Source organism: Colletotrichum fioriniae, assembly GCF_027942845.1.
Source record: "Colletotrichum fioriniae strain IMI 355084 chromosome Unknown scaffold_12, whole genome shotgun sequence".
Lineage (NCBI taxonomy): Eukaryota > Fungi > Ascomycota > Sordariomycetes > Glomerellales > Glomerellaceae > Colletotrichum > Colletotrichum fioriniae.
Genome location: NW_027076848.1, coordinates 761,048 through 785,421, shown reverse-complemented (window position 1 = coordinate 785,421; position 24,374 = coordinate 761,048). Strand labels below are relative to the sequence as shown.

Below are 24,374 nucleotides of genomic sequence, written 5' to 3'. Positions count from 1 at the left end.
AAACTCCATTTCCCATTGACAAACGCCGTTGTCATATCCGTAGGGCGGCAATCACTTGTGCACGCCCGAGCTGGATCCACCCTCGGGATTCTCAGCCGTCGGTGTAGCGCCCCATCCCCACGGCATCCATGATGATCCCCCGCTCGTCTGCCTCCGCCTGACGGATCCGTCCTCGTCGTCGCCGCCCAAGTCCTCGGCCCCGCTCTCGGCGTCAATCTTTTCGAAATCAGTCTCACTCCGCGACTTACTGAGCCCGCTATGCGCGCTCGGCGGTCTCTGCGTCACTTCCTCCTCCTCGTTGCCGTCGAGCTGCATGCTTCCCAAGGAGCGGCTAAACGTTTCGGGATGCGCCGAGGACGACGTCGCTGCCTCCTCACGTTCGAGGGCCTTGAGGAGGAAGGCGAGACGCTCACGCTGGGCGGCGATGAAGCTCGTTCTCTCGCCACCCTGGAGGTTCGGCGGGATGATGGAGCCAGACTTGGAGAGGTCCTGGTGTTGTCCCCCGCCGGTTGCGGCGGAGTAGGCGCCGGCGAGGAGGTTATAGAAGTCAGCGCCCGTGTGTCCCGCGGCAGCAGTGGGAGCCCAGCGCGCGGCGGGGACACTAAACCGGGCGAGGAGGGACTGCGTGTAGGACTGCGGCGGGTGGCCGGCGGGAGCGGAAGCGGCGGAGGGCTGGGGCGCGGGTTCGGGATCGCCTGGGGGCAGGCCGAGGACGTTTGTCTTGATGAGCTCGATTGCGCGTTTAAGGTAGGCGATGCCGGCGGCTTTCAGGCGGTCGTGGGCCTCGGAGATGAACTCTTCGATTTGGGCCTCGTTGTCTTGCAGGAAGGGGTGGACGTGTGTTTGGTAGATGATACGGGCGCCTTGGGTTTGGGGGAGAACAAGGTAGAGGAGGAACAGAAGGCGGATGTAGGCGTAAAAGGGGATCCTGTGGTTGGTGTTAGTGGCTGGTGGGAAGAGGGAAGACTGGATGTTGTCTGCAATCCTTGAGTCAGGACGTACCAGACGAGAATCCATTCAGTCCAGGACTCGACCAGGAGTGCGCAGGCGAGAACGACCCAGTACATGAGCCATGGTGTAAGTTGGGCCGGGTCGGAGGTCTTGAGGGCCTTGTAAGAGGCGAAGAGGGGGAAGAGGAAGGAAGCGATGGAGCTGTGAGGTGGAATGCCGTGTTAGTCGAACAGTTCACAGTGATCAAGCAGGGCCCAAGGCTGAAGACTGAGAGATTCAAGCCGCGCCGAGGGTATCACGGGTACTATGGAGGGAAGATGGCACCCATTGCGCATGCTCGGAGGAGAGAAGGACTCACGATAAGAGGTGGGCGAATATGTCAAACATGGTTGCGATATGAGGGCTCGATAAGGTCGTTAAAGTGGAGAGGTGGTAGAGGTGTAAGAGGGAAGAAGAAGGTTTGCTCGGAACTAGAGAAGAGATGGAAGAGCGTTGTCGGCACAAGTAGCTTTGCACGGCTCGGTCAGCGCGCGCAGCTGTCGCAGGGAGCACAGCCGACGTCAGGCGGGGAGGGGCTGACGGTATGGGATGAGAAGCGAGGGGCAGCGTTTGAGGGCGCTAGGTTTGTCTAGGTTGATAGGTACGTGTGTGAGTATCGGTAGAATTCCGACTATGAATGTCAGTCAGCCGTGGGACAAGACACGGAGTGACAGACAGACAGACAGAATGGAAGAAAGAAAAGGGTTCAACCAAAGCTGTGGAGGAGCAGATGGAAGATGCAGGATTGCGGATGCGGACGGGTGTGTAAGGCAAGGTACACGGCAGCTTACACAACAGACAGCACGCGGAAGTAGCAACCGGCGCTCGGTGCTCGCCGGGGGAGGGAAGGTAAGGTGGGGTCCCTGAGCACGAGGACAAAACAGGCGGGTGCAGCGGGCATCACGGGCACTTACCGTTGGATCCAAGGGCCAAATGGTAATGTACTTTCAGCATACTATTAGCTGGGAAAGGTACCTTACGTACCTAGCTTGGCTAAGGTATTTGTAGAATACCTACTTAGTAAGGCGGGGGGGACGGCCGGTGAGATCTTGGCTTTGGTGCTTTCAGCGAGATGCGATGCGATTAGGTACCTCGGTGGACGTCATCGAAGGGCTGGATAAGCTGCGATAAGGTGTCGTTGGTGTCAGCTCGGGCAAGCGATAAGCCGATAACGGTGAACATTCAACGGATGAGGTAAGCTGCGGAGAGAAGGAAGCTGAAACCGGACAATTGGAAGACAGGGAACCTGCTGATTCGTGTTACACCGCTCTCATCTCATCTTTCCAAGGCACCCAACTTAAGGTAGTCTTTCTAATTGTTCTGTTCTACAAGGCTCATCGAGGTTAAGGACGGGCCCTCTAAATACTCACGAGACCTTGAGGTCACCGTGTTTCCAATGCCCCTGTCTGGCATAGATGGGCATGCGTTCATTCACAGCAAGGTATGGTTCCTGACTTGACTCACCGAGCAAACATGTTCCCTCCATCTAACGCTTCTAGATACCTTGAAGTCCTTGACTACTATACCCCAGGACCAACAGAACATCCACGACTGATACAGGCACCGTGTTTTGCATCCAGGCATCCCCCGTATCTGAGCGCCATGTGACGTCTGCTAGCGCCCTTCGGTCCCGCCCGACGATCGGGGCGTTGTTCCACCTTGCCGCTCCTCTCCGCATCTTGCCGCTTTGGGACACACCCACTCATGGATGCTTCATCTTCATCTTCATCTTCACCGAGACTTGCTTTCTTGGATCAGTATCTCAAGACCAAAAGCCAAACACCCAGGTCTTGGTGTATAATACGAACAGAACACGTTGTCGATAGGAGATGCCACATCTTGTGTCAGCGTGGCATTCGTGGCCCATGTACGCAATGCTCTTACCCAGGCTGTCGGTGCCTGATGTAGCCAGTCATCACGGCCGCGTGTGATTCCTAGGCACCAACATTATGAGATGAGAACAGGTTGGCCATGTCTCTTGAGGACACGGTCAACGAGAAGAGACAATAATGTTCAAATCTGTCAAGTCAATCGTACTGAGATCCGTCAGGGGTTCCATCAAGGGATCGAGTCAAAGTATGCGATGGTAACCTCGCAGTACACAACTTCACGAGGCTCTATAGTAGTCTAATAACTCGTCATCTACAAAGTCTAGACCAACTCAGGCTTTCCCATCTCATCCCACCCTCAGTTATACGCCACGACGTTATCAATGGCACTCTTATTTAACCCAGGCCAGTGCTTCTTCCCCCACGTAAACCACAAACTCACCGCGCCAACCACAACAACAACATAAATCGGTCCCGCATAATTCATCTCCGTACCCGTGACCGGCACCGTCTGCGGGAACGGCAGCCACACGCTCAAATACATCGACCACAGCAGCGCATACACATTAATCGGCGTGCCCCAGCCCTTGGGCAGCGACCACCCGCCATACTGCACTGCGTACCCCGCCCCGTGCCCGATCCGCCCCGTCAGCCGCGCGTGGAGCATACAGGAGATGGCGATGATGTACGACCCGTACAAGCCCAGCGACGAAAGCGCAGTAAACGCCGAAAACACCGTCGCCGTCGCGTTGTTGCCGACGGTGAAGAGGGACAGGCAGGTGACGATGACGCACGGCAGCCAGACGGAGCGGATGGGTACGCGGTGCGTAGGGTGGATCTTGGCAAAGTACCGCGGCAGGCCGCCGTCGCGAGCCCAGGCCCATGTGATGCGCGACACGGACGCCAGCGAGGCCGCGACGACGCAAAAGGTGATGACGAGGAGACCGACGACCATGGCTGTGCCGGCGGCGGGACCCGCGGCGTTGAAGAGTAAGGGGATAATCGGATAGTCGGAGCTCAGAATCGCCTCCGTCGTGGCCGGGTCGCCGCCCATACCAAAGAGGATCGCGAGGATAATCCCATACGAGAGCACGCCGTTCAGTATAATGGTCCACAGCATCGCGCGCGGAACAGCCTGCTTCGCCTTCTTCGTCTCCTCCGCCATATGCACAACACCATCAAACCCAATAAACCCCCACGCGGGGACGAGCATGCCGATGTTCCAGCTCACAAAGCCATTCGTCCACCCAGAGCTCACGGTACGCTCGAAGAACACAAACTCGGCCGAGGCGCGGGGCGCGAGCGTGAGCAAAACCACAACGAAGACGAGCCAGAGGGCGACGTGCAGGACTCCCGCCAGGAGCTCCATCCAGGGGATGGTGCGGAAGGCGTACATGTTGATGAGGGCGCAGGCGACGAGCTGGGCGATGATGACCATGGTAATGTGCCAGGGCTGGAAGGTGTACGAGGGGTAGTTTGTGCTGACGAGGCCGATCATGATGTTTGCTTCCGAGGCGGCGGAGCCCGCGAGGGCGGAGACCCAGGCGAACCAGGTTACCCAGCCCTGCATCCACTGCGAGTCGTCGTTGTCAGTTTGAATGTCTCATGGTACCTTGTGTACCCCTGGGGAAACATGTGAAGAGGGAGAGAACATACCGTGATGAACCGTCGATGCTTCTCTGGCGCAAGGAAATGCGTCCAGTGGTACTGCGCTCCCGCAATGGGCTGAATGGTCGCGAGCTCAGCCATGGAGAGCGCCTGCGCCATGGCGCCGACGACGACGAGAACAATACCCCACGCGAGCGTCTGCGGCCCGCCGTTGTAAAAGGTCGCTCCCATGTCCATTGCCATGACCTCCCACGAGGACATGAAGATCAGGGCAAAGCCCAAGAGCTGCCAAAAGGAGAAAAGACGCTGCAAGATTTGCTTATGTTAGTCTCCATCTGTGAATAAGCCGAAGGGAAGACTACGACTTGTGACTTACCCTGAGCGTCGAGTCGCCGGTGCCGCCATCGGTCGTGTATGGGTAGACGCCACTCTCGTGGTGGTTGTTCTTGGTGCCGTCGTCTGTGTTGCCCGAGGAGCTTGTCGTGTTGACGGCGTCGTAGCCGCCTTTTGGCTGCTGCATTTCGATGAGGTCTGCTTTAGCCATGATTGCTGCTTTCTCTGGACCTAGTCCCCCTTCAATTCTGCCAAAAGCCGGAAAAGCCAAGTAAAAAGAATACACCCGCGAACGAGTCAACTAATGAACCCAAAAAACGAGAAGAACAGCAGCGCCAGAAGCTTCTTAAAAGCCCCCAAAGAAAAGAAAAAACGAAAAAGGACGGGCGCGCGATCTGTGTAAATACCATCATGCAGGTAAGGATAAACGCCAAGACGCACCTAGGCGATCTGGACCGGCAGACTAGACCAGACATGCAGTCCCCCCTCTCGCACCAGTCCGACTCGAGATGCTCGGTACGTGGTGCGATGCGACCCTGAGACCATTTTGGTCCCAGGGTATCGAAGATATCATCGTGATCCCATTGGTGTGCTTGTATCGTTTCACTGAAGAAAGCTCCCCATTGCTCCCATGGTTCCTATGATCTCCACCCGGGCCTCGCAACGGAATCCGATCAACGCTAGCAGGGGAGGAGAACGGAATTTTCGCCACGATTTTGAGCCGTGGTGGGGTTTGTTGTGAATCTGCAGTAATGTCTCGGGCGAATCTTGTGGGAAAGAAGGAAAAATGGCCCAATGCAAGTTTGTTGCATGGCGGGGTGAGGTCACATCGCGATAGTGAACGATGAACTCGGCTTATGTTCGACGAGTAATTTGTGGATACACTGCTAGTGGCAACGGCTGAACTAAACTTAATCTACCAAAGATTTGAACTTTTGCGGTTTGCCCACTTTCTTTGTGGAATCTATTGTATGTGTAAAGCTGGTCGTGACGAGCAATAGGTGTCGTCAGCATTTGCGATGAAGCGGAAATCAATTGCGCTACTTTGACCTCTCTCTAGTAAGTCTTCTCGACTCAAGAAGAGTATTCGTCTGAGATCGTGGCCGAAGCCGTGATGGGTTTGCTCGATGACGAGGGTAAAGGGGGCCAACTAACACGACCCACCCGCTACACCCATCTCCATCGCAATGTTTCTCATAGAAAGACTCGGAATACTAGTCCCTCAATTGTAGCTTGGAGGCACGCAAGTAGCCCAGTAAATGAGCATCTCGGCACCGTACCGACTACCAAAAGCGCCGATAGGCTTTCTCCGACGGATGCTTGAGCTTGGGGCAATGACTCCAAAGGGCGGAGGAACAAGGCAAAGAAGAAAGTGAATGCACTTTTTGAGGAAGACGGCTCATTATGAGAGTTGTTTGGTAGTGAATGGCTGGCTGTGAGGCTTGGAGACGAGGGATGGCTACTAGGGAAGCGAGGTTAACTGGGCCTGAGGCTTTGGGTTCGGTCACCTGGTAATGTTACAAGCGTGCATCGACAGATTGTTCTTATTCAATGACCCAGTCATACTGAACATTTGACTTGTGTGAACACAGCCCGCACCATAGTCTCGGTGGATCCGAGCGGCTGATGGTAGCACTCGAAGTTGGAATAAGCTTAACTCACAACGCAAAGTCCTAGCGGGCGGGTGAAGAAAGATGGAACTTATTTTGCTAGTTCCGCACCACCACCTCCACACCCTCATCAACTCACTTCCCAACACCCTTGATAAGATCAGCCGCATACTCCGCAACAGCATACACAGTAGCCTGCGTATGCGCCGCAGGCAACAACGGCATAACACTCGCATCCACAACCCACAGCCCCTCGACGCCATACACCGTCAACCCACTGTCCACAACGCCCCCCAGCTCCCGCGGCATCATCGCCGCTGTGCCGACCGGGTGATCGAAGCTCGAAGACAGCCACGACTCCCGCATGACGGCCTCGATCTCCGCGTTGCTGGCGACACCCGGGCCCGGGAGGATCTCCACCGCGGCGAGCGTCTCGACGCTGGGACTCGCCATGAAGGCGCGGGCTTTGGCGACGGCGCGGAGGAGGAGGAGCGTGTCGATTGGGTTGGAGAGCGTGTTGAAGTCGACTTGTGCGCCGCCGGCGCCTGGGGTGGATGATCCAGGGTCGGGGTTCGTGCTGTTGATGGTTATGGTGCCGCGCGAAAGGGGCTTCTGGAGGGCTACGGGGACGGATTCTGCGCCGCCAAAGGTGAATTCCATGACGCCTGCCTTTGGGTTGCGGAATCTCTGGCTCAGGATATCACGCTGGCGGTTGAAGCCCTCGAGGAGGGCCGGGTTCTCGGCGTAGACTTCGGGGAGGTGCTGCAACGAGTCTTGGGCTGTGACGGCGTCGGTGATGGCTTCGTAGTTGTCTGGATCGAGGTCTTGGAGGGATGTGAAGACGACTCGGTTTCCCCAGGCATGGGTGTGTGGTCCGGTTCTGTTGGCTTCGTACTCTGCCCAAGACTCGTTGTAGAAGGTTTCGTTGGTCATGAGGGTCGGATTGATGGATGTGTCGTTGGCAACTATGTGAAGAGAGATTAACCTTCTGATAGGAATTCTAAAGTAGTTGTTCAACTTACAATCGTAGACCATGAAGATGGAAGGATGGTCCTGGAAGTTCGCACCAACGCCTGGTAAATCCACCACCACGTCAATGTCCAAAGATTTCAGGAGCTTCTCTGGACCAATGCCGCTCAACTGCAGTAGTTGAGGTGTGTGAACTGCACCCGAGGCGAGCACGACATTCCGGGATTCCACGAACTTGGTCTCGGATTCATCACGACTGCCAATCACTACGCCGGTCGTGGTGTTGCCCTCAAACTTGATCGCTGCACCGTAGTGACGTACAAGAAGATGTAGGTTCTCGCGGGCGCTGACAGGGTTGAAGTACGCGGTCTCGGCGGTGGATCGAGTTGCGTTACGACCGCCAGAGTTCTGCGGGAGCCATGCAATGCCAACGTTGTCGCCGTCGGCGCCGTCTTTCAACGTGGGCACTTTGATGTCCTGAGCCCATGCCTGTGCCATCAAAGCTATTGTTGACGTTAGCCTCTCAATTAGTGTGGGCATAAACCCGTCAAAAGGACGCCTTACCAGACTCCGGCCACTGCCACGAAGGAAACCCAACCTGAATCGGTCCATCGCCATACGCATCCTCGCTCCATTCGTACCCGTACTCCTCAACATACTCCTCCGAAGGCGGCGCGAATGTAGACGACTTTTTGGAAATATTTGAAAAGAGTCGCCCAGCCCCAACCGGGGTTCCCAAGGGCCTCCCACGCATCGTAGTCGGCTTCGGAGCCCCGATCCCAGGCCATTCCATTGACGGTGGAGCCTCCGCCAACCACGGCACCGATACGAAGGCGGGATGTACGATTACCGAGATGTGTTTGAGGGACGGACGTCACGTTGTAAAGGCGCGCTGACTGGTCATATGTTGCAAAGTAGGGCACGGTGACGTTGATTGTGTTGGCAAAGTCTCCATATTCGACGACTAATACCGTTTCTGAGAGAACACACAATGAATCGGCATTAGGTGTGTTGGAGTAGAGGCCATTGGTGACGATGATACTCACTTTCGGGGTCTTCGCTCAGTCTGTTTGCGACGACTAGGCCGCTCGTTCCGCCCCCGACCACGATGTAGTCATACTGCTCACTGATTGAGTCGAAGGTTCTTTTGACCTGCTCAGTATGTCGTCCTAGCACCGAAGTTGTTGCGAACAGGAGTCCGGCGACCAATCTAGACGCCATGCTTTATCCAGGGAATGAGAAGGTCAGGGGCGAGCTTCATGCACGGAACGATGGCAGCCGGCCTCATCACAACGCCCCATGTCTGACGGCAGGCCCTGAATTTAACTACGTTGGTCCCCGATTCCTTTGACGCAATCCAACAACAGTTTAATGAATATCTGCTCACCTTGCTTATTTAAGAACCCCGCACCGGTGACGTGCCAATGCAACATGCCAACCGCATTCTGCAGTGCCACATACAAATCAGTGGGCTGGCAAGTGGGTGACAAAATCGATCTCCGCTCGAACACACCCGACAGAGCAGTTTCCACCGCTATTATCACGAGTACTACTATCTATGAGATATAGTATATTCTTTTACGTATATAAGAAGGGTTATGATGCAGAAGGGGTAGTAATTCTCATACGAGTAGTAAAAGGGGCACTTGTTCAAGACATATGGGAGGAAATCCACTTTGTCACCCACTTGAGTGCGAGATACAAATCGGTGGGCTGGGCCTCGGGAATAGGCTACTAGATGCAGTGTGCTGAGGTCTGTCACAACGGAGCAATCATACGTCGACGGAGTTCGTACCGATTGTGGTATGATCTCATTTTGCATTGCGGGTAAGATTTGCATCGGTGAGCGAAAGAGCCCCATCTTACTCAAAGCGACCGGTGAACTTTCCAGACTCCAAGAAATCACAGCCCATAAGTCATTAGTTTTGAAATAACTGCTCCGATCATTGCATTAGTTCATCTGATCCAACCCATCTCACACCTGCCATCTGCTCTGGAGTGGGTTGCTGCCGGCCCTTTCGAGGCGATTGCTTCCCCATATCCTCCACTTGGCGATGCATCCGGATTTCCCGAGCTGCCATACTCGCTCTCAACGCTCCATGCTACAGGCTCTCTTGGGGTTGTTTCGCCGCTCCCACCTGCAGAAAAGCTGTATGCCTTGCCGGTATATCCCGGTGGTCGGGGCCAGACCTTTGGCAAGGCCGAGAGCACGCTGCTCATGCTTCTTTTCTTGAGGACTGGCTGAATGACAACTCGCACCTGCTCTTCTTCGGAACTTTTACCACTGCTGCCTTCAGTTTGCGGCGTTTGGCAAGGTCCGTCATAGGTTAGAGAGGCAGAAGTCGGTTGGTTCATCATGGCGGTAGCAGCTATGACAGATGTCATATGACGGTCGTCTTCGTTCAACTGAAGATGACGCCTGCGTTTGGACCTTTGTCGACGTATGCAGAGGAATAGCAGTATCAGAGCCGTGAGAACAAACGTTGCGCCCACAGCGATCCCTGCGATTACCCCGGCACTCAACGATGGCCTAGCAATACGCTCAGTCGGAGGTAGAAGAGTTTCCGTAAGGGGCGGAACAGTCGTTGTCGATGTTGATCTCATCGATGGACTACTGCTCGTTGCAGGCTCAACCCTTGCCGAAGTCCCTTCATGGGTCGCAGGCGATGAACCTGGAAGTACTGAGGATGCTGCAAAGGTACTGCGAGGAGTATTGGGTTCTGAGCGGATGCGACTGCTTTCGGGTGCGCCTATGGTGCTGGAGACGACCGAAGGGTCTTGGGGCTCAGGGGTTTCTGGCGTCGTTGCCGTCACAAAAGAAGATTCGGGGCCCATGAACGACGCAGTCTGCTGAGCGCCATCGCTGGAGATGGCCTTCTGGCTAGCCGGTGGAGATGGTACGATCGCAGATGAGCTGAAAACTCCATTCTTGATGGGAAGGGTCGTGGTTGTGAAGATCGTCGACGTGAGAGTAGGCGTCTTCGTCACAGAAACGAACACGGGATCGAAGATGGTGACAGTGCGGACCATGGTGCCGCTCGCCACTATGGTGGTCGTGATCTCGACGGTGACTATGGAGACTCTATTGACTGAAGCCGAGGTCTGCCTCCGGATAGGAGCCGGGTGCGGTGAGAGGCCAGCACCCTCATGGTAGTACGTATCGGTCGAGGATATCTCGGAAAGCGCCGCTTGATCCGATGCGATGGCGTTTGCCGCGTCTCTTGCTGCAATACCTCGAGGCTGCGACGCGGTAACGATACTTGTCTCGAAGACCAGGGTAGGATTGATGAAAGTCAGGGTCTGCTGAAGGGGCGCCCAGATCACTTCGGTTCGGCTAGCAAGCTCGACAGTCACCGTTCGGACCACAGTGACGGTGGTGACTTGGATTGACGCTTCGGCGGGTGGCCTGGACCATATGGTTAGCATCGGTCTAGGCGCAGGAGTATTTTGTACTTGCGTCAGGTTCTGCCTCGCCCATATCTGGTGAAGTGCTATATCATCCTGCGGCTGGCTTGCAGGTTCTTCTAGCGCGACTTCTCCGGCCGAAGCACTCTCAGGCTCCTGGGTAGCTGAAGTCGTTGCCAAAGTCTGCAAATATCCTTCGTCCGAGAGTGAGGATAGCGCTGGCCCACTAGTAGAGCGACAGAACGAAGCGAAATTCGCGTTGGTGACGGCCGATGCCCACAGAAGGAACATGAAGCTGCGAAGCTTCGCCATGGTTACTAGATGGATCGCATATCCTCGAGTATCCTTAAGAAGCCGAATGAAGGAAAGTCGCATAAGAGAAGGAGGGAAAGAAGGAGAAAAGAAGAAAAAGAGAGAAAGAGTTGGTGATGCTGAAAAACAAAAGGCGAACGAAAGTAAAAAGTCAGGTGCCTTGAGAAATTTGCAAGGAAGGAATGAAAGTGGGAAGGAAGTAGGATACGTGGACAAAGGCAAGTAAAGGCAAGTGAATGCAGCAAGATGCCGGATACGTTAGACCTTCCTGCCTAAAGCCACTGGACATTGGAAGAAAGGGAAGAGAAGTGGTCATACGAGAAGGAAGCTGGACCGGAGGCTCACTGCAAGTACCCTCGTGTAACTACACGCACTGCGGAGAACAATACGATTGATCTCTTCTGCTGTCCTTGGTAGTGTGGTGAGACAGTAAGTAACATGGGGTCCAAGGACTCGGGCCTTCTCTCCTCGAACTGGTCGCTGGTTCTCGATGTAGGAGAGCTTTGAGTTCGATCTTGACGAGATACTCGGGGATACCGCAATTTCTCTCTCAACAGAGCATACCTACCTCTCTAAGTAAGAGCTTCCAAGGCGAGAATAGTCTGCAGTAGGTAGGCTTGACTCCAAGCACAGCAATGATAAGGTAGGAAGGCATTAGCCATAGACCCGAGCCGAGTCCTAACGACTCCGATGCGACTGGTTCGTTCATTCTTAAGATAAAAGAAAGTTGAGATACTTGGGGCAGGTATTCATATCAGGGGTCAAAGGTCGCGATAAGGCGAACTCGGGATCCCATGCCCCCAAGATCCGAGAGTCAACATCGTTGGGGGTGATGTCTCGCCTAGCATGGGGAGGCACCTACAGGAAAGAATCTGGTAAGCTTTAAAGTTTGAGATGATCCGCCATGTCTGGCTTTGCAGCAACATGTTGGTCACAGCGGCTTCAGAGTAGAGACATTGCAAGAAGAAAGCGGTTCATCCGGTGCGACCAAGAGATTCAGAATGTCAACAGAGCTTTGACCCTGGATGACAAGCAGGTAATCGTCTTAGTAAGCGCGATATTCACCCCTGACGTTCAGCTCCATGCCCCTCCATGTCAAAGACAATCTGATACCAATCAACCATGAGTACAGTATGGCAATGAACAAGGCGCGAGAGCAAGTTCATGGGGAATCAATTGAATGAGAGACTTTCTAGACCTAGTCGTCTGCTAGTCTGCTAGGAATTTCCCTCTCTGTCTCATACCATGCCGATAACCCTCACATCCGTTGCATGCCCCACGCACTCTCAGCGTAAAGTCGACGTTCCTTCCAGGATACAAGGTAGGTGATGGCCGAGAACAATTGTCATTTTCTCATGTGAAAGAAAAAAGTACTCTCTTTCCCTCTAGCCCCCAATCACCAGAAGCATGTAGCTTTCTTCGGTAACCACAGCCCATCAAAGACTGTCCGAGAATCGACAGCTCAAGCACCATACTGGGCAAAGGCGTCCACAATCTTCTGTGGCCAGCTGTGTCTCGGAATTGTCTGGAAGTGATTATAGAGGAGCTTGCGAACAAGACCATTGCCCATCTCCCGGTACTCCGAGTCCGAGGGCGACTCATGGTCCTGGGCGCCAGGCATTCTGACCCATCCATCCTCCCGGTTTGAGGTCATGGTAACCTTTTCCATGGCATAGAAGTGCTGCTGGTGGGCAGTCGTCGTGTAGTTGCAGTCCAGCGCACGAGCAGCGAAGCGCATGCTCACCATGGCCGCCAGCACATGCTCGTTAGCATTGGAGAATCGATCGGGAATCAGGTGCTTGGTGCGCTCGACAAAGAGCCTGTACCACGCGTAGTCTGAATTGAACTGGCAGCCGAGCAACGCGTCCTTGAGGCCTCGCTCCATGGAGAAGGGTGCGAAAGTGGCCTTTTGCCAGGAGATGATGCCGGCCAGCTGGACTTCCTTCTCGGGCTTGCCGTCGGCGGGACCAGTGGGACCGGCGGGCTGCTCGACGAGCTTGACGAGGACGTTGCGCGGCTCGAGGTCCATGTGGCAAAGGACGAGGGCCCTGCCGAGCTCCTGGATGTGTCTGCACGTGAGGCCCTGGGTGTCCATCGGGTGATCGGCGCCGGGGAATCTGATGAAGAAGCTGCCGTCTTTGCGCTCCGTAAAGGTGGTGGCTGGGGAGTGGTGACGGGCGGGGCGGAACTCGTTGGCATAGCGCTGGAGCAGGAGGTGGACGCGCTTCTGCGAGGTGAACTGCGGAGGCCAGGCCGGGATTTGGTCCAAGGGTATGGACTCGGGGGTCTTGGGGCCATTGAGGACCACGGGGGCGGTGTAGTCGATGTTGCCAGACAGATCGACGGCCCTGAGCGCCTCTTCGATATCCTTCTCGGAGAATCCGTGTTCCTTCTGGAGGTTCTCCAGCGCAGTGACGAGCTGGCCCATGATGCGGCCCTGCGACTCGGGCGTGAGAGAGGACCAGACCTTGTCGAGGGTCACGGTGTTAGGAATGTGCTCCGTCACGATGTAATCGACATCGCCGTCATCCGTCTCAAAGATACCGACGCGAATGACGCGGGGGACCAGATCGGGAAGCCAAGACCGAGCGATCTCCTGACAACGACCGGCCGCGTCAAACGTGGAGACATTGCCGACGGGGTTGGTGATGTTGACAAAGACGCTCGCATTCATAGGGCTGGGGCCTAACTTGACGTCGAGGATGAGCTGCATGGGGACGCCGGGCTTGGGAGGCTCGTCAAAGGTAAGCTTGTAGGCGCGGCGGGCGATAAAGGGCTCGGGAGTGTGAATGAGGTCGACGCTGGAGGGTTTGGCTCCCCAAAAGACTTTGGGAATCATATTGTCGACGAACTCGCGGTACCCGACCTCGAGCTGTCTGATGTTGACGCCTCCTCTGTCGGCGAGGATGGAAAGCAGCTTGGGGTCAGTTGGGACAACCATCTTGAAGCTTTCGCAATGAGAGGCGGTGAGAGCTGATTTTGAAATGGGTGCCTCTCCTTGCTGTATCTGATGGTTTGGAGATGGGAAGGTGAAGGTTTGATGAGGTTGTGGGTGAGAGTGAGGTATTCGCGGTTGGAAATAACACCCTGAAGTGTGGAGGAACCTCAGAGTAGGGCGGCTGAAGTTTACCTTGTGGCTGGCAAGCTTGAGAAAATGTAAAACCAGCTCGAGAAAAGAATCGCGAGCCGTTTGAATATTTTGGAAAGAGGTGAAGAAAGTCCAGGGCTCCCGTGTGGCGGTCAAGTTGGAGTAGATGGTAGCAAACGGGCGCCAAAAGAAACAGGAGCGTATTCGGGTCCCAAGTTACAGAAAGATGAAGGACGCGGGCGTCAGGAGTGTTCGTCGAGGGCCAGCTCAGGCACAAGGTAGAGCAAACGGATCAAAGGTCCGTACATGAAGGAAGTCAACATGTATGCAGAAACCCGGGGCAACGGTCTGGTGCATCTTTTGGATGATTCATTCAAATCTCTCCATGCCGTCTGCTTTTCTATATAAACTGAGACCAAGTGGGAATCGCCTTTACTGAAGCCTGTCTATCGTACCAGACGGTGTTTACCGTGATAATGAAGCTGATATTCTAGCCTCATCATGAAAGCTTAGCGTTTATGTATAGCAACTCTTCAGCAATGGCATCATATCTCAGCGTGATAAAGCCTAGTATACCGGCCGTCCTCTCACAGAAGCAAGACGGGCAGTCGCTCTCATGAGTATTCATGCAAGCGGCACAGACCTTGGATTTTGCTCAACTATCAGCGGAGGCTGCACCAACAGAACGGGGTCAGGAGAGGCTGTGGAGACGGCCGCGGTCAATATTCTATTGCTTGCGCGGTGCCGTTTGTCGTTGGCCGGAAGCCAAGACAGCGTTCAACGACATGCCTGGATATACTAGCTTGAACACGGGCAGGCGCATACAAGCGACGTACGTGTTCTTTAAGCCAGAGGAATTTGGGTTTCGTCAAACTAGAAGAATTGCTGCGTTTGCCTCCCCACAGCCGTTCAAAAGTTTTAGGAGAATGACGCCTGGCTTGCTAGCATATAAGATCATCAAAGCAATATACCTTACGGGAGGAAAGTAAGAGCAATCAGAGGGTGCAAAAGCAGTGTATGTGCGGGCTTAGCTTAAGGTACAAGTTGACGGTGCCGAATAGCGTCTTAGAGATCCATGTCCGGATTGGGGTGAAAGCAAATCGTATTGTACCTTACAAGGTGTCAACCCAGGATGCCACGCCACGCGAGCCAACCGTGCCACCGTCGTCAAATGCTGACCAAAAAGATGTGGGCGCAATTGGCAGTTACCCGTCCCGCTGTCAGGCAATTGCACCGTTCACACATGGGCTGACATAGCAAGATCTGGCCATGGAAATGGCCCGATGCAACCTGGGCAAATTGTTGGAAATGAAGCTGTTTTCATTGGTCAGAAAGATCTGTAACCAATGAGGGGCTAGCTGATGACCTAGAGCAGGGATCACCCACCACGATGGCAGGAACCGTGACGTCGGGACTCGGCCCCTCCGTCCCTGCATCGCAGATGCTTAAAAGGACCCCTCTGCGACTGCCTTTTGTGATGTTGTTCCCCCTCGATATAGACCGATTTAGACCAATTCAACCCAAAGCAACTCGCACATCGCTCCTGGCTTTTTCCACATTCACAATCAATTCCTACTTCCTACCTTATTCTTTACCAACCTCGCCGTCCCAACCAACAATCACAATGACTGTCACCAAGCCTTCCACCTGTTGCGGCAAGAGCGCCGAGTGCGTCTGTGGTATGTCCTTCTCACCCCCTAAATCCCCCAACCTCAACATCATCTCGACATCTCTCTCGTACTCCAACACCACATCATTCTCAGACAATCCATAATCGATAATGGTATCACCAATATTATACAAGCTGACCTTTCTTTCTTCTCAGCCCAGCAAGCTACCTGTTCCTGCGGCAAGCAATCTGCCCTCCACTGCACCTGCAGCAAGGCCGCCTCCGAGAATGCTGTCGCCGGACCTCGCTGCTCGTGCAGAGCCCGCCCCGTTGGAGAATGCACTTGCGACCGTGCCTCCACAGAGAACACTAAGCCATCCGGCGAGACCTGCTCCTGCGGATCTCGTCCCGCTGGTATGTTCATTGGTCTCCCCTCTCGTTCGCATGATGGCTAACACCCCTCTCAGATGCCTGCACATGCGATAAGGCAGCCTCTGCCTCGTATGACCGGTCTGAGCACGAGATCGACTTCACCACCCGCCAGTAACTTCATTCACCCTGCAAACCTATTCGCAGCATTGGTATCGGCGTTCAAGGGTCTCTGGGATTAGTGGTACGGCCCGACGGCGATGGGTCCTACGACTGAGGACAAGGCGTTAATGGTTTATGATGGCACGGCTGCTTTGGAGCGGACAATGGGTCCTGGCCGATAGGACTGGCCAACAGTCAACATGAATACCACACAAGTTTTCGATATTTCTTACTGGATACCGGACCCTGTTTTACGCGAGGAGCTCTTTCATCTCTTCGTCTTGCTGGTGCATATCACCGTTCGCGCAATCTTGACCGTACTGCTTTGCAGCTGCGCATGGTTTTTCTGTCGATACTTCTTCTCGAGGCACGACCTCTCGACCGGGCGGATTGGGAGATGGTACCGAGACGTTTGGAGCCGCTGCAGACTTTGGCAGAAAGAGAAACAGGAGCTCTGGGCATGGCGACTGAGGTTCTGGATGTGGTGGGCGAATCCGAAACGCGTCTAGAGGATTTTCGCCATGTTCGCGGCGTTCTACATGGCCAACTACTTTGGCAGGGGCTTCTTCAAGGTGTTGGATTTCTTTGTGAGTGAGCCCACGGTTCCGGAGCCAGTCAAGCCGTTGGGGCCCGAAAAGGTAGAGGAGCCCGGGAAGTTCAGGGAGTCTGGAAAGAAAGAGAGGCTTGAAACAATAGAGGAGCTCGACGAGGAGGAGGAGTCTGACGAGGTAGAGAAGCCTCCTGCGCCGGCTTCAAATCAACCTCAGCAAGGCGGTTGCGGAAACAGGGGGAAGAAAGCGAGGAACAAGAAGAACAAGAGAAAGGGGAAACGCTGAGAGAGAGCCACTTCGACCAGATCACGGTTTGGCAGTGTCGACATAAACTCGAGATGAGATTGATATCCATGCGACAGCGACTTGTGGATAGGTAAGGTACAAAACACCAGCGATAACAAGTATTCCACCCGGTACCTTAGCTAGCGATAAGAATTAACATAGCATTCAGTGATGACAATATTTTGAGTTGGAGATGAAGAGGTGACTTGGCTGCGTTTCCAGTAGCGAATCCAGTATGCCATGCTTGGCTCCTAGTATTGTTAGGGCCAGTGTGTGCATCGCCATCGGTGTTTCCAATTTACAGATAACATCGCTGATGATCAAGATGCACATCACTTTGGACTTCGTGACCACTGGAGAGGACAGTGTCGGCTCATATGACGGAAGTATGTCATGAAATCTGGTCTGAGGCAATTTTGGAGGGGAAACCAAAGCAAGCGTGCTTCATCGACTTACACACTGACCATAAAGACGCGGCTCTGTCTAAGCGGTTCCAATCAACTGGCTGGCTAGCTGGCGGGACCAATAGCGCATTGTCATAAAGCTCGAACGCAGTAAAACAACAATATGGGACCTGGAAGCAAAACATAGGAGGCCGAGCTTTTTGTCCAGCCGGACACAATTTCGCGCCAAATTGCAAAGAAATGAAAGAAAGCCGAGTCGTCGTGGCGTGGGGATTCTGGGGGCATCGGCAGACGACGCGAGGTTTCCCCGACTCACCGGAAGGGAAGGAAAGACCCACCCTTGGATTTTTCGAATGGTTTTTTTTTTTTTTTGCCGGGCCCTTCCATTGCGCTTGCCTTTTTTTCTGCCGGAGAACTGCAAGAAAAAGGGCAGGTGCGACCGGGCGGTCAGGAGCTCTTCCATCGATCGCAGCTTCCCATTGGAACATAACTGGACCCGGCCCCGGGAGCTCGGGCCATAGCTGCGCAAAAAAACGGCCCAGAAGGTCAGGTACCCATGGAAGGTACCCACCCGGGATCGTACTAGGTCAAAGACAGCTGGCCAGCTGCGCAAAGAACGAACCTACTGGGCCCTGGGGCCGCCAGCAGCGCACCGCAGCTAAGCCCGCGCTGAGAGCCACAAAGCGCCACCCCTGCTTGGTCAGAATTCCAGAGCCCAAGAAAATAAAGCTGCACCTTCCGGTCGCGTCACTTCCGCCCTACCCTCGAAACAATTTCTTTCTTCCCCCCCATACCCAGAACAATCCTCCTCTTTTGACTCTCTTCTTTCCAAATTCTTCATCTCGATTGCATCAATTCGCATCACAAAGAATCGATTCTTCAATTGTTCTCTGCGAAATTGTCGACTCGACCAAAATTCCCATCCCATTACACGCGTTTTATCGCCAAGCACGCTCCTACCCATCACATCACATCATATCATCACCTGACGATCATGCCTCCCAAGGCCGCCAACAAAAAGGCCGCTGAGCCCAAAGCCGCACCGAAGAAGACTCCCCTCCCCAAGAAGGGATCCGAGATCACCAAGAAGCCTGCCGCGAAGCCCGCTGGCAAGAAGGAAGCTACTACCAATGGCGCGACTGCCGCCTCCAAGAAGCGCAAGCTCGCTGAGGAGGAATCAGAAGTCGAAGCGTCCGAGGCCGAGGAGCCCGAGAAGACCGAGAAGCCTGCCCCCAAGAAGAACACCAAGAAGGTCGCAGAGCCTGCTGTGAAGAAGACCAAGACCACCACTGCCGCCCCCAAGAAGAAGGCCGCTGCTGTCGAGGAGACCGAAGAGGAGCCCAAGGCCGCGAAGCCCACAAAGAAGGCTGCCGCGAAGAAGGCCGAGCCAAAGAAGACTGCCGCCGCGAAGAAGACTGACGCCAAGCCCGCCGCTGATAGCAAGAAGCGCAAGTCAAGTGAGGAGGCGACAGAAGACGAGAAGCCCAAGGCGAAGAAGTCAAAGACCGACACTGCTGAGGTCGACAGCCAGGCTACGGAATCGGCCAAGGCTACAGAATCTGCGGATGAGGAGCCCGAGGCTGTCAAGCCTGCGAAGGCTACCAAGAAGGCTGCTGTCGCTGCCCCTAAGCCTCCCCGGCCCACCCCCACAAGATTGGCAAGAAGATCAACTCTGCGCCGACCCAGATCCTCGATGTGTATGTATTCGGCGAGGGATCCTCTGGCGAGCTCGGTCTCGGCAGCAAGAAGCTTGACGGCAAGAAGATTGTCGATGTCAAGCGCCCGAGATTGAATCCCAAGCTCGATGCCAAGGATGTCGGTGTTGTCCAGGTTGCCTGCGGTGGCATGCATGTCGCTGCCCTGACCAAGGACAACAAGATCCTCACATGGGGCGTCAACGACCAGGGCGCTCTTGGTCGCGACACCAACTGGGATGGAGGACTTCGCGACGCTGACGCCGAAGAGGAGGAAGATGACGAGGACGACTCCGGTATCAACCCCCACGAGAGCACGCCCACCGCCGTTGACACGACGCATTTTGCTCCCGATGCCAAATTTACTCAGGTCGTTGCCAGTGACAGTGCCACCTTTGCCTTGACTGAGGATGGCAGAGTTTACGGATGGGGTACATTCAGAGTAAGCCATTCGCCCGCAGCATCAATCCGAATTGATCAATAGCTAACAATCTTCAGTCGAGCGACGGTATCCTCGGTTTCACCGACAAGATCCAGATTCAAAAGACCCCCGCCTACCTTCCCACATTGAAGAACATCACGGCCCTCGCTGCCGGTTCCAACCACATTCTCGCTCTCGACGACAAGGGTGTCGTTGTTGCTTGGGGCTGCGGCCAGCAGAACCAGCTTGGACGCCGTATCATCGAGCGCAACAAGCTTTCCTCTCTCATCCCCCAGAGCATGGGTCTTCCCAAGAACAAGGTTGACCGCATTGCTTGCGGATCCTACCACAGCTTTGCCCTGGGCAAGGACGGTGCCGTCTGGGCTTGGGGTCTGAACAACTTTGCCGAGACTGGCATTGAGATGGGTGCTGGCGAGGATGACGCCGTTGTTCTGCGTCCTACTATTGTTGAGTCGCTCAAGAACTACAAGATCAAGCAAATTGCTGGTGGCGAGCACCACTCTCTTGCTTGCACCGAGGACGGCAAGCTCCTGACCTGGGGACGTCTGGATGGCCACCAGGTCGGTATCCCTGTCGAGGAGCTGGATGCGGAAAGCGTCATTAAGGATGAGAGCAACAACCCCCGCATTCTCTCCAAGCCTACTGCTGTTGAGGGTAAGTCCAACTTGTTTGTTTAGTACTGAGAGTCGCTAACGTAAGTCGCCAGATATTGCCAAGTGTGTATATGTTGCCGCTGGTGTTGACAACAACTTTGCCATTGACGGAAAGGGCGAGGCTCACTCATGGGGCTTCTCTGCCAACTACCAGACCGGCCAGGGCACGACTGAGGATATCGAGACCCCGACCACTATTGACAACACCGCTGTCCGCGGTAAGAAGCTCGTCTTCGCTGGCGCTGGTGGCCAGTACTCTATCCTGGGCGGTGTTGCCGACGTTCCCAAGGTCAACGGCTTCGCGCCTCAACCAGCCACTGGTGGTTTCAGACCTGTTTTCTAAGTCTCTTAGAGAAAAGGTTGGACCTTGACAGCGCGGCGGCGAGTTCCAAATGACAGCAAGCGGATACGACTGGCTTCTACAAGAACACGGATGATGAATGAGCAAGCCCCGCAATCGCCAGAAGCAAGAGGTGGACTCAACACATGAAACGAGGCGGCATACAGATTCCAGTCGCGATACTTTTTTTTCTTGGGTTCATTCTCAGCATGAGCCACTATCACTCGCGGTACGATACATTCGTGCGACAATCTGATTTTGATGAGTTTTCGGGTTTTTATCAAATGTCCCCTGAGCGGACTAATAGAATTTTCATTCCCAACGAGAGCGGCGGTGAGGCTTCGACTCGGCATGAGCGGATGGGCAGGTATAGAAACGGCCTCGAAGGGGAGTCAAACTTATGATACCAACGAGGATCTTCTGCTCGACAAGGCCCCTCCTATTGTGTGCCTGGCGGAGAATCATTATCGCCGCGGAGGCTATTTGGCTATGGAGACTCATGATAGTCTCCTGTAATACTATGCTTGGTCGAGAGGTTTTCAACGTCTGATCCTCCCTTTTTCTTTTACACTTGATGTGTATATTACGAGAGGATCTCCGGCCCAGCATTATGCAATTTTTTCTTTTAGCAGCATGGAAAACGGAAGGGAAAGGAGGCATTGGACCATCAAAAAATTTATTTCTGGCTTCGTCTGAACATGATTAAAGTATTGTACAGTGACGTGAAGCATCGTCATCGGCCCTTGGCTTCCGCCTCCCCTGGTAGCCGTAGGCGTGCATCTGTCTGTCTCGTTGCCTTGCTCGTCTATCGTGGCTCCTTTTTGGACTCCTTTCGGTTTCTACCCCTCCTTCGTGACTTCCGTAACGTTCAACCCCTGTCGTACGCACCGAAATTCGCCGTCTCCATGATATGAACGGCGCCTTTCCCGTCGCGGCGGGACTTTTTTTTTTCGATATTTCCTCGCGTCCAACCAATTTGCCAATGATTGTAAGGTTCTTGTATGCGAATCTCCCTGCCCGCTCAGCCCTTCAGCCCAGCCGCCGCCTTGGCCAAAGACCCGCCGCTGCCCCTAGAGCTAAAGATGCCCATGATACCGAACCCGACATAAAACAGCGCAAGCGGGTACGCCACGAGCCCGCGCATACCCCTCATACGCCCAACGGCGCAGAACATGCCCGAGGCGGAGTACGTGCACCAAAGAATGGCCATAGTGGTGAAGACGATACCGAGGGGCGTGTCCATGGGCATAAAGATACCGAAAACGCTCGTGGCGACGAGGGGCAGGAGGCAGTAGCCCAGCACGGAGGAGGAGCGGGTGAAGGTCAGGGTCGAGGAGAAGTGGCCGGCGGCGTTGCGCGACGGGTGGTCGTGGTGGGTGTCGGGGGCGCCGGGGTAGCCGCCGCCGACGGAGGAGACCGGGCCGCCGTATTGGGAGTGCCGAGGGGGCTGTTGAGGGGTGGGCGTCGGTTGGGGGTCATAAGGGAGAGGATTATGTGGAGAGAGGTGCTGCCGAGGAGGGCGAGGCCGTAGATGTAGCCGAAGTGGATTTTGCCGGAAAGGAGGAGGAAGGTGCCGTACTGCGAGAGGAGAGAGGTCAGCTGTGTGGAGATGGTAGGGAATGGAGGCGAGGCTTGGGGTTTCCAACGTACGGAGAGGACAAAGAGTAAGGGACCGAAGAGGTCTGCGTCGTCCATTAGGTGTTGGTCGATTCGGCGGAACGGGTTCAGCACGGCCAGAGTCTGTAAGTCATCGCAGGTCAGCCAAAACGTCTCCCCATGCCCGAGTCCATTCTGAAAGGGGGGAAGGAAACAAGCTCTCCCAAACTTTCCACGCCCATTCGCTCGCGCCAACAACAAAACGCACCTTTGCCTGAATATGTCCAAAGTTGACCCCAAGCTCCTCGAGCAAGGGCGGCTCGCCATCGTACCCTTCAGTCGAAAAGGCCGCGAGCCAACCCGTGCGCAGGCCGCCCTGCTCGCCCATGCGACCCGACACACCGACGCCGCCGCCGGGAGGGGCGCCAAAGGCCGCCGCGCCGCCGAAGCCGCCTGCCGCGGCGGGTTGAGCTCCGTAGCCGTACGAGGCCTGTTGTGGAGTCGCGTGGCCCGAGACGGCGCCAGCTGGGGAGTAGGAGGAGGGGTAGAACTGGAGGTTTTGGGCGCCTCCTCCTCCTCCGCCGCCGCCTCCTGCGCCGGGGCCATAGGATTGTTGGGGTTGATAGTAGTTTGACATTGTCTGTTGTGTGTGGTAGCCGAGAGGTTGAGGTAGGTTTGGTTCAGCTAGCTTGGATGTTGGAGTGCCTTTCGATTACTGCTCCCTTGTCTGGAGTAGGCGCGCCTCGATTTGGTTTCGTTTCGTCGTCGGTTCGTGATAGGTATCGTTGCAAATCTGGTTGCAATGGGTTGTGGATGACAGGAGTTGGTCGTCGGTCGTGGGCTCGAGAGCCGGTTTGCGCCGGGGTTGCGAGGCGCGTTTGGGTGCGTGAGTGGACAGGTGGTACCTGGAGCTGGCGATATTGGAGACGTAGCTTCTTTCGAGGTTCACCACGTCAGTCAGGGCTGGACGCTGGAGCTACAGAGTGGGGCCGTGAAGAATATTTCTTGCCTGAAGTCTGAGGCAGACTCAAGATGCTTGTCAGGCACAAGCCACTAGGTGCCTTATCGATAGTAGGATCCGATAAGATACCTTAGCTCTCCAGGTTATCGATAACATCCGATCATCAGACTGTCTCCTTCGGACCTTTCTTGATGACCCTGGACCGGCATTCCCAGTCCCCCAGTTCTCCATTTCTTGTGGACGCAGTGGTGTAGTATTTCACGAACACGTTATGCATCAGCAACATAAGATGAACTACGGATACCGCAAGAGCCATGCATAAGTCGCTAGACCATGTCATCATCCCGCTGAGATTGCCAACGTCACGCAATTCTCTCTTCTCTGCTGAAAGCACCAACTCCAGCAGGTGTTTGCTTCCAGAAAGCGAACAACGGTAGCGAATTCCTCTTCCATCTAGCGTCAAACAAAGCGCAAATTTCTGCCCGCCAGATTAGGCAAGCAATTGTTCCAGGGATGTTCGTCCGGGGATGGGCGCTTCTTCTGCCAGCCCACATAACCCAATCCCCGACCAAACAACACGCATGCGGGCAGACTGCGGCAGTTTTCTGGTGCTACTGACTCTCTTCACTGGAGCCCCTATCAACCCATGGCATCGGTAACTGGCCACGAGGTGACTCCGCCAAGCATCACGGCAGTGGACTGTCATCTCCACTCATCCCACGCAGAGGCAGAAGTTCTGGACAACACTGCGAGGTCAGAGCGTTCATGTGCTTTCGAAGATGGACAGGTTCACGTCGCCTTCTTCTCATTTCAAGGTGCTCATGCTATCAATAAACAGACATCTGGTCCTCGGGCATGTTTCGTTCGAAAAGCCGACCATTTGGTGTCGTGCCATTACCCAACTGAGTCGTGTGCCTGCTCAATACGATTTAAAGCCCTAGTCAACGTTCCATCAAGTCCGTGTACGGCTGCTCTCCGAGATGGTGGACTGAGATCTTCCGGTCGAGGCTCTCCGGAGCCCGACAAAATGGTGCGAGCTGCTTTTCCGTTGGGTCGCTGCTGTACTGTTCCTCATCGTGGCTCATAAACCGCGTATTGCGTTCTTCAACAACCTCGACCGCATCCCCAGTAAGCCCAGGGAACCCCTCGCTCATGCGGTCCTGG

At 54.8% G+C, this 24,374-nt stretch overlaps 7 protein-coding genes across 7 annotated transcripts; 1 reads left to right on the top strand and 6 right to left on the bottom strand.

Annotated features, from left to right (window-relative positions):
• Positions 1–51: 51 nt before the first annotated feature.
• On the bottom strand, positions 52–1,067 carry N0V96_009427 (uncharacterized protein; the record flags this gene model as incomplete). Its single annotated transcript, XM_053198694.2, has 2 exons — positions 52–928; positions 1,003–1,067. 2 exons carry the CDS (start codon positions 1,065–1,067, stop codon positions 52–54), a joined length of 942 nt encoding a protein of 313 aa, XP_053043815.2.
• A 2,110-nt stretch (positions 1,068–3,177) lies between these two features.
• N0V96_009426 (uncharacterized protein) lies at positions 3,178–4,971 on the bottom strand (the record flags this gene model as incomplete). The annotated part of the gene is made up of 3 exons (XM_053198695.2): positions 3,178–4,392; positions 4,476–4,733; positions 4,804–4,971. The coding sequence occupies 3 exons, from the start codon at positions 4,969–4,971 to the stop codon at positions 3,178–3,180; spliced, it is 1,641 nt and encodes a 546-aa protein (XP_053043816.2).
• Positions 4,972–6,505: 1,534 nt separating this feature from the next.
• On the bottom strand, positions 6,506–8,560 carry N0V96_009425 (uncharacterized protein; the record flags this gene model as incomplete). The annotated part of the gene is made up of 5 exons (XM_065758639.1): positions 6,506–7,335; positions 7,393–7,842; positions 7,904–7,916; positions 7,999–8,315; positions 8,386–8,560. 5 exons carry the CDS (start codon positions 8,558–8,560, stop codon positions 6,506–6,508), a joined length of 1,785 nt encoding a protein of 594 aa, XP_065612704.1.
• Positions 8,561–9,881: 1,321 nt separating this feature from the next.
• On the bottom strand, positions 9,882–11,345 carry N0V96_009424 (uncharacterized protein; the record flags this gene model as incomplete). Its single annotated transcript, XM_065758638.1, has 3 exons — positions 9,882–9,950; positions 10,022–10,745; positions 11,314–11,345. The coding sequence occupies 3 exons, from the start codon at positions 11,343–11,345 to the stop codon at positions 9,882–9,884; spliced, it is 825 nt and encodes a 274-aa protein (XP_065612703.1).
• Positions 11,346–12,518: 1,173 nt separating this feature from the next.
• N0V96_009423 (uncharacterized protein) lies at positions 12,519–13,997 on the bottom strand (the record flags this gene model as incomplete). The annotated part of the gene is made up of 1 exon (XM_053198698.2): positions 12,519–13,997. The coding sequence occupies one exon, from the start codon at positions 13,995–13,997 to the stop codon at positions 12,519–12,521; it is 1,479 nt and encodes a 492-aa protein (XP_053043819.1).
• A 4,521-nt stretch (positions 13,998–18,518) lies between these two features.
• N0V96_009422 (uncharacterized protein) lies at positions 18,519–20,656 on the top strand (the record flags this gene model as incomplete). The annotated part of the gene is made up of 4 exons (XM_065758637.1): positions 18,519–19,139; positions 19,178–19,660; positions 19,717–20,314; positions 20,367–20,656. The coding sequence occupies 4 exons, from the start codon at positions 18,519–18,521 to the stop codon at positions 20,654–20,656; spliced, it is 1,992 nt and encodes a 663-aa protein (XP_065612702.1).
• A 1,018-nt stretch (positions 20,657–21,674) lies between these two features.
• On the bottom strand, positions 21,675–22,886 carry N0V96_009421 (uncharacterized protein; the record flags this gene model as incomplete). The annotated part of the gene is made up of 3 exons (XM_065758636.1): positions 21,675–22,100; positions 22,304–22,393; positions 22,518–22,886. 3 exons carry the CDS (start codon positions 22,884–22,886, stop codon positions 21,675–21,677), a joined length of 885 nt encoding a protein of 294 aa, XP_065612701.1.
• Between the last annotated feature and the right edge of the window lie 1,488 nt (positions 22,887–24,374).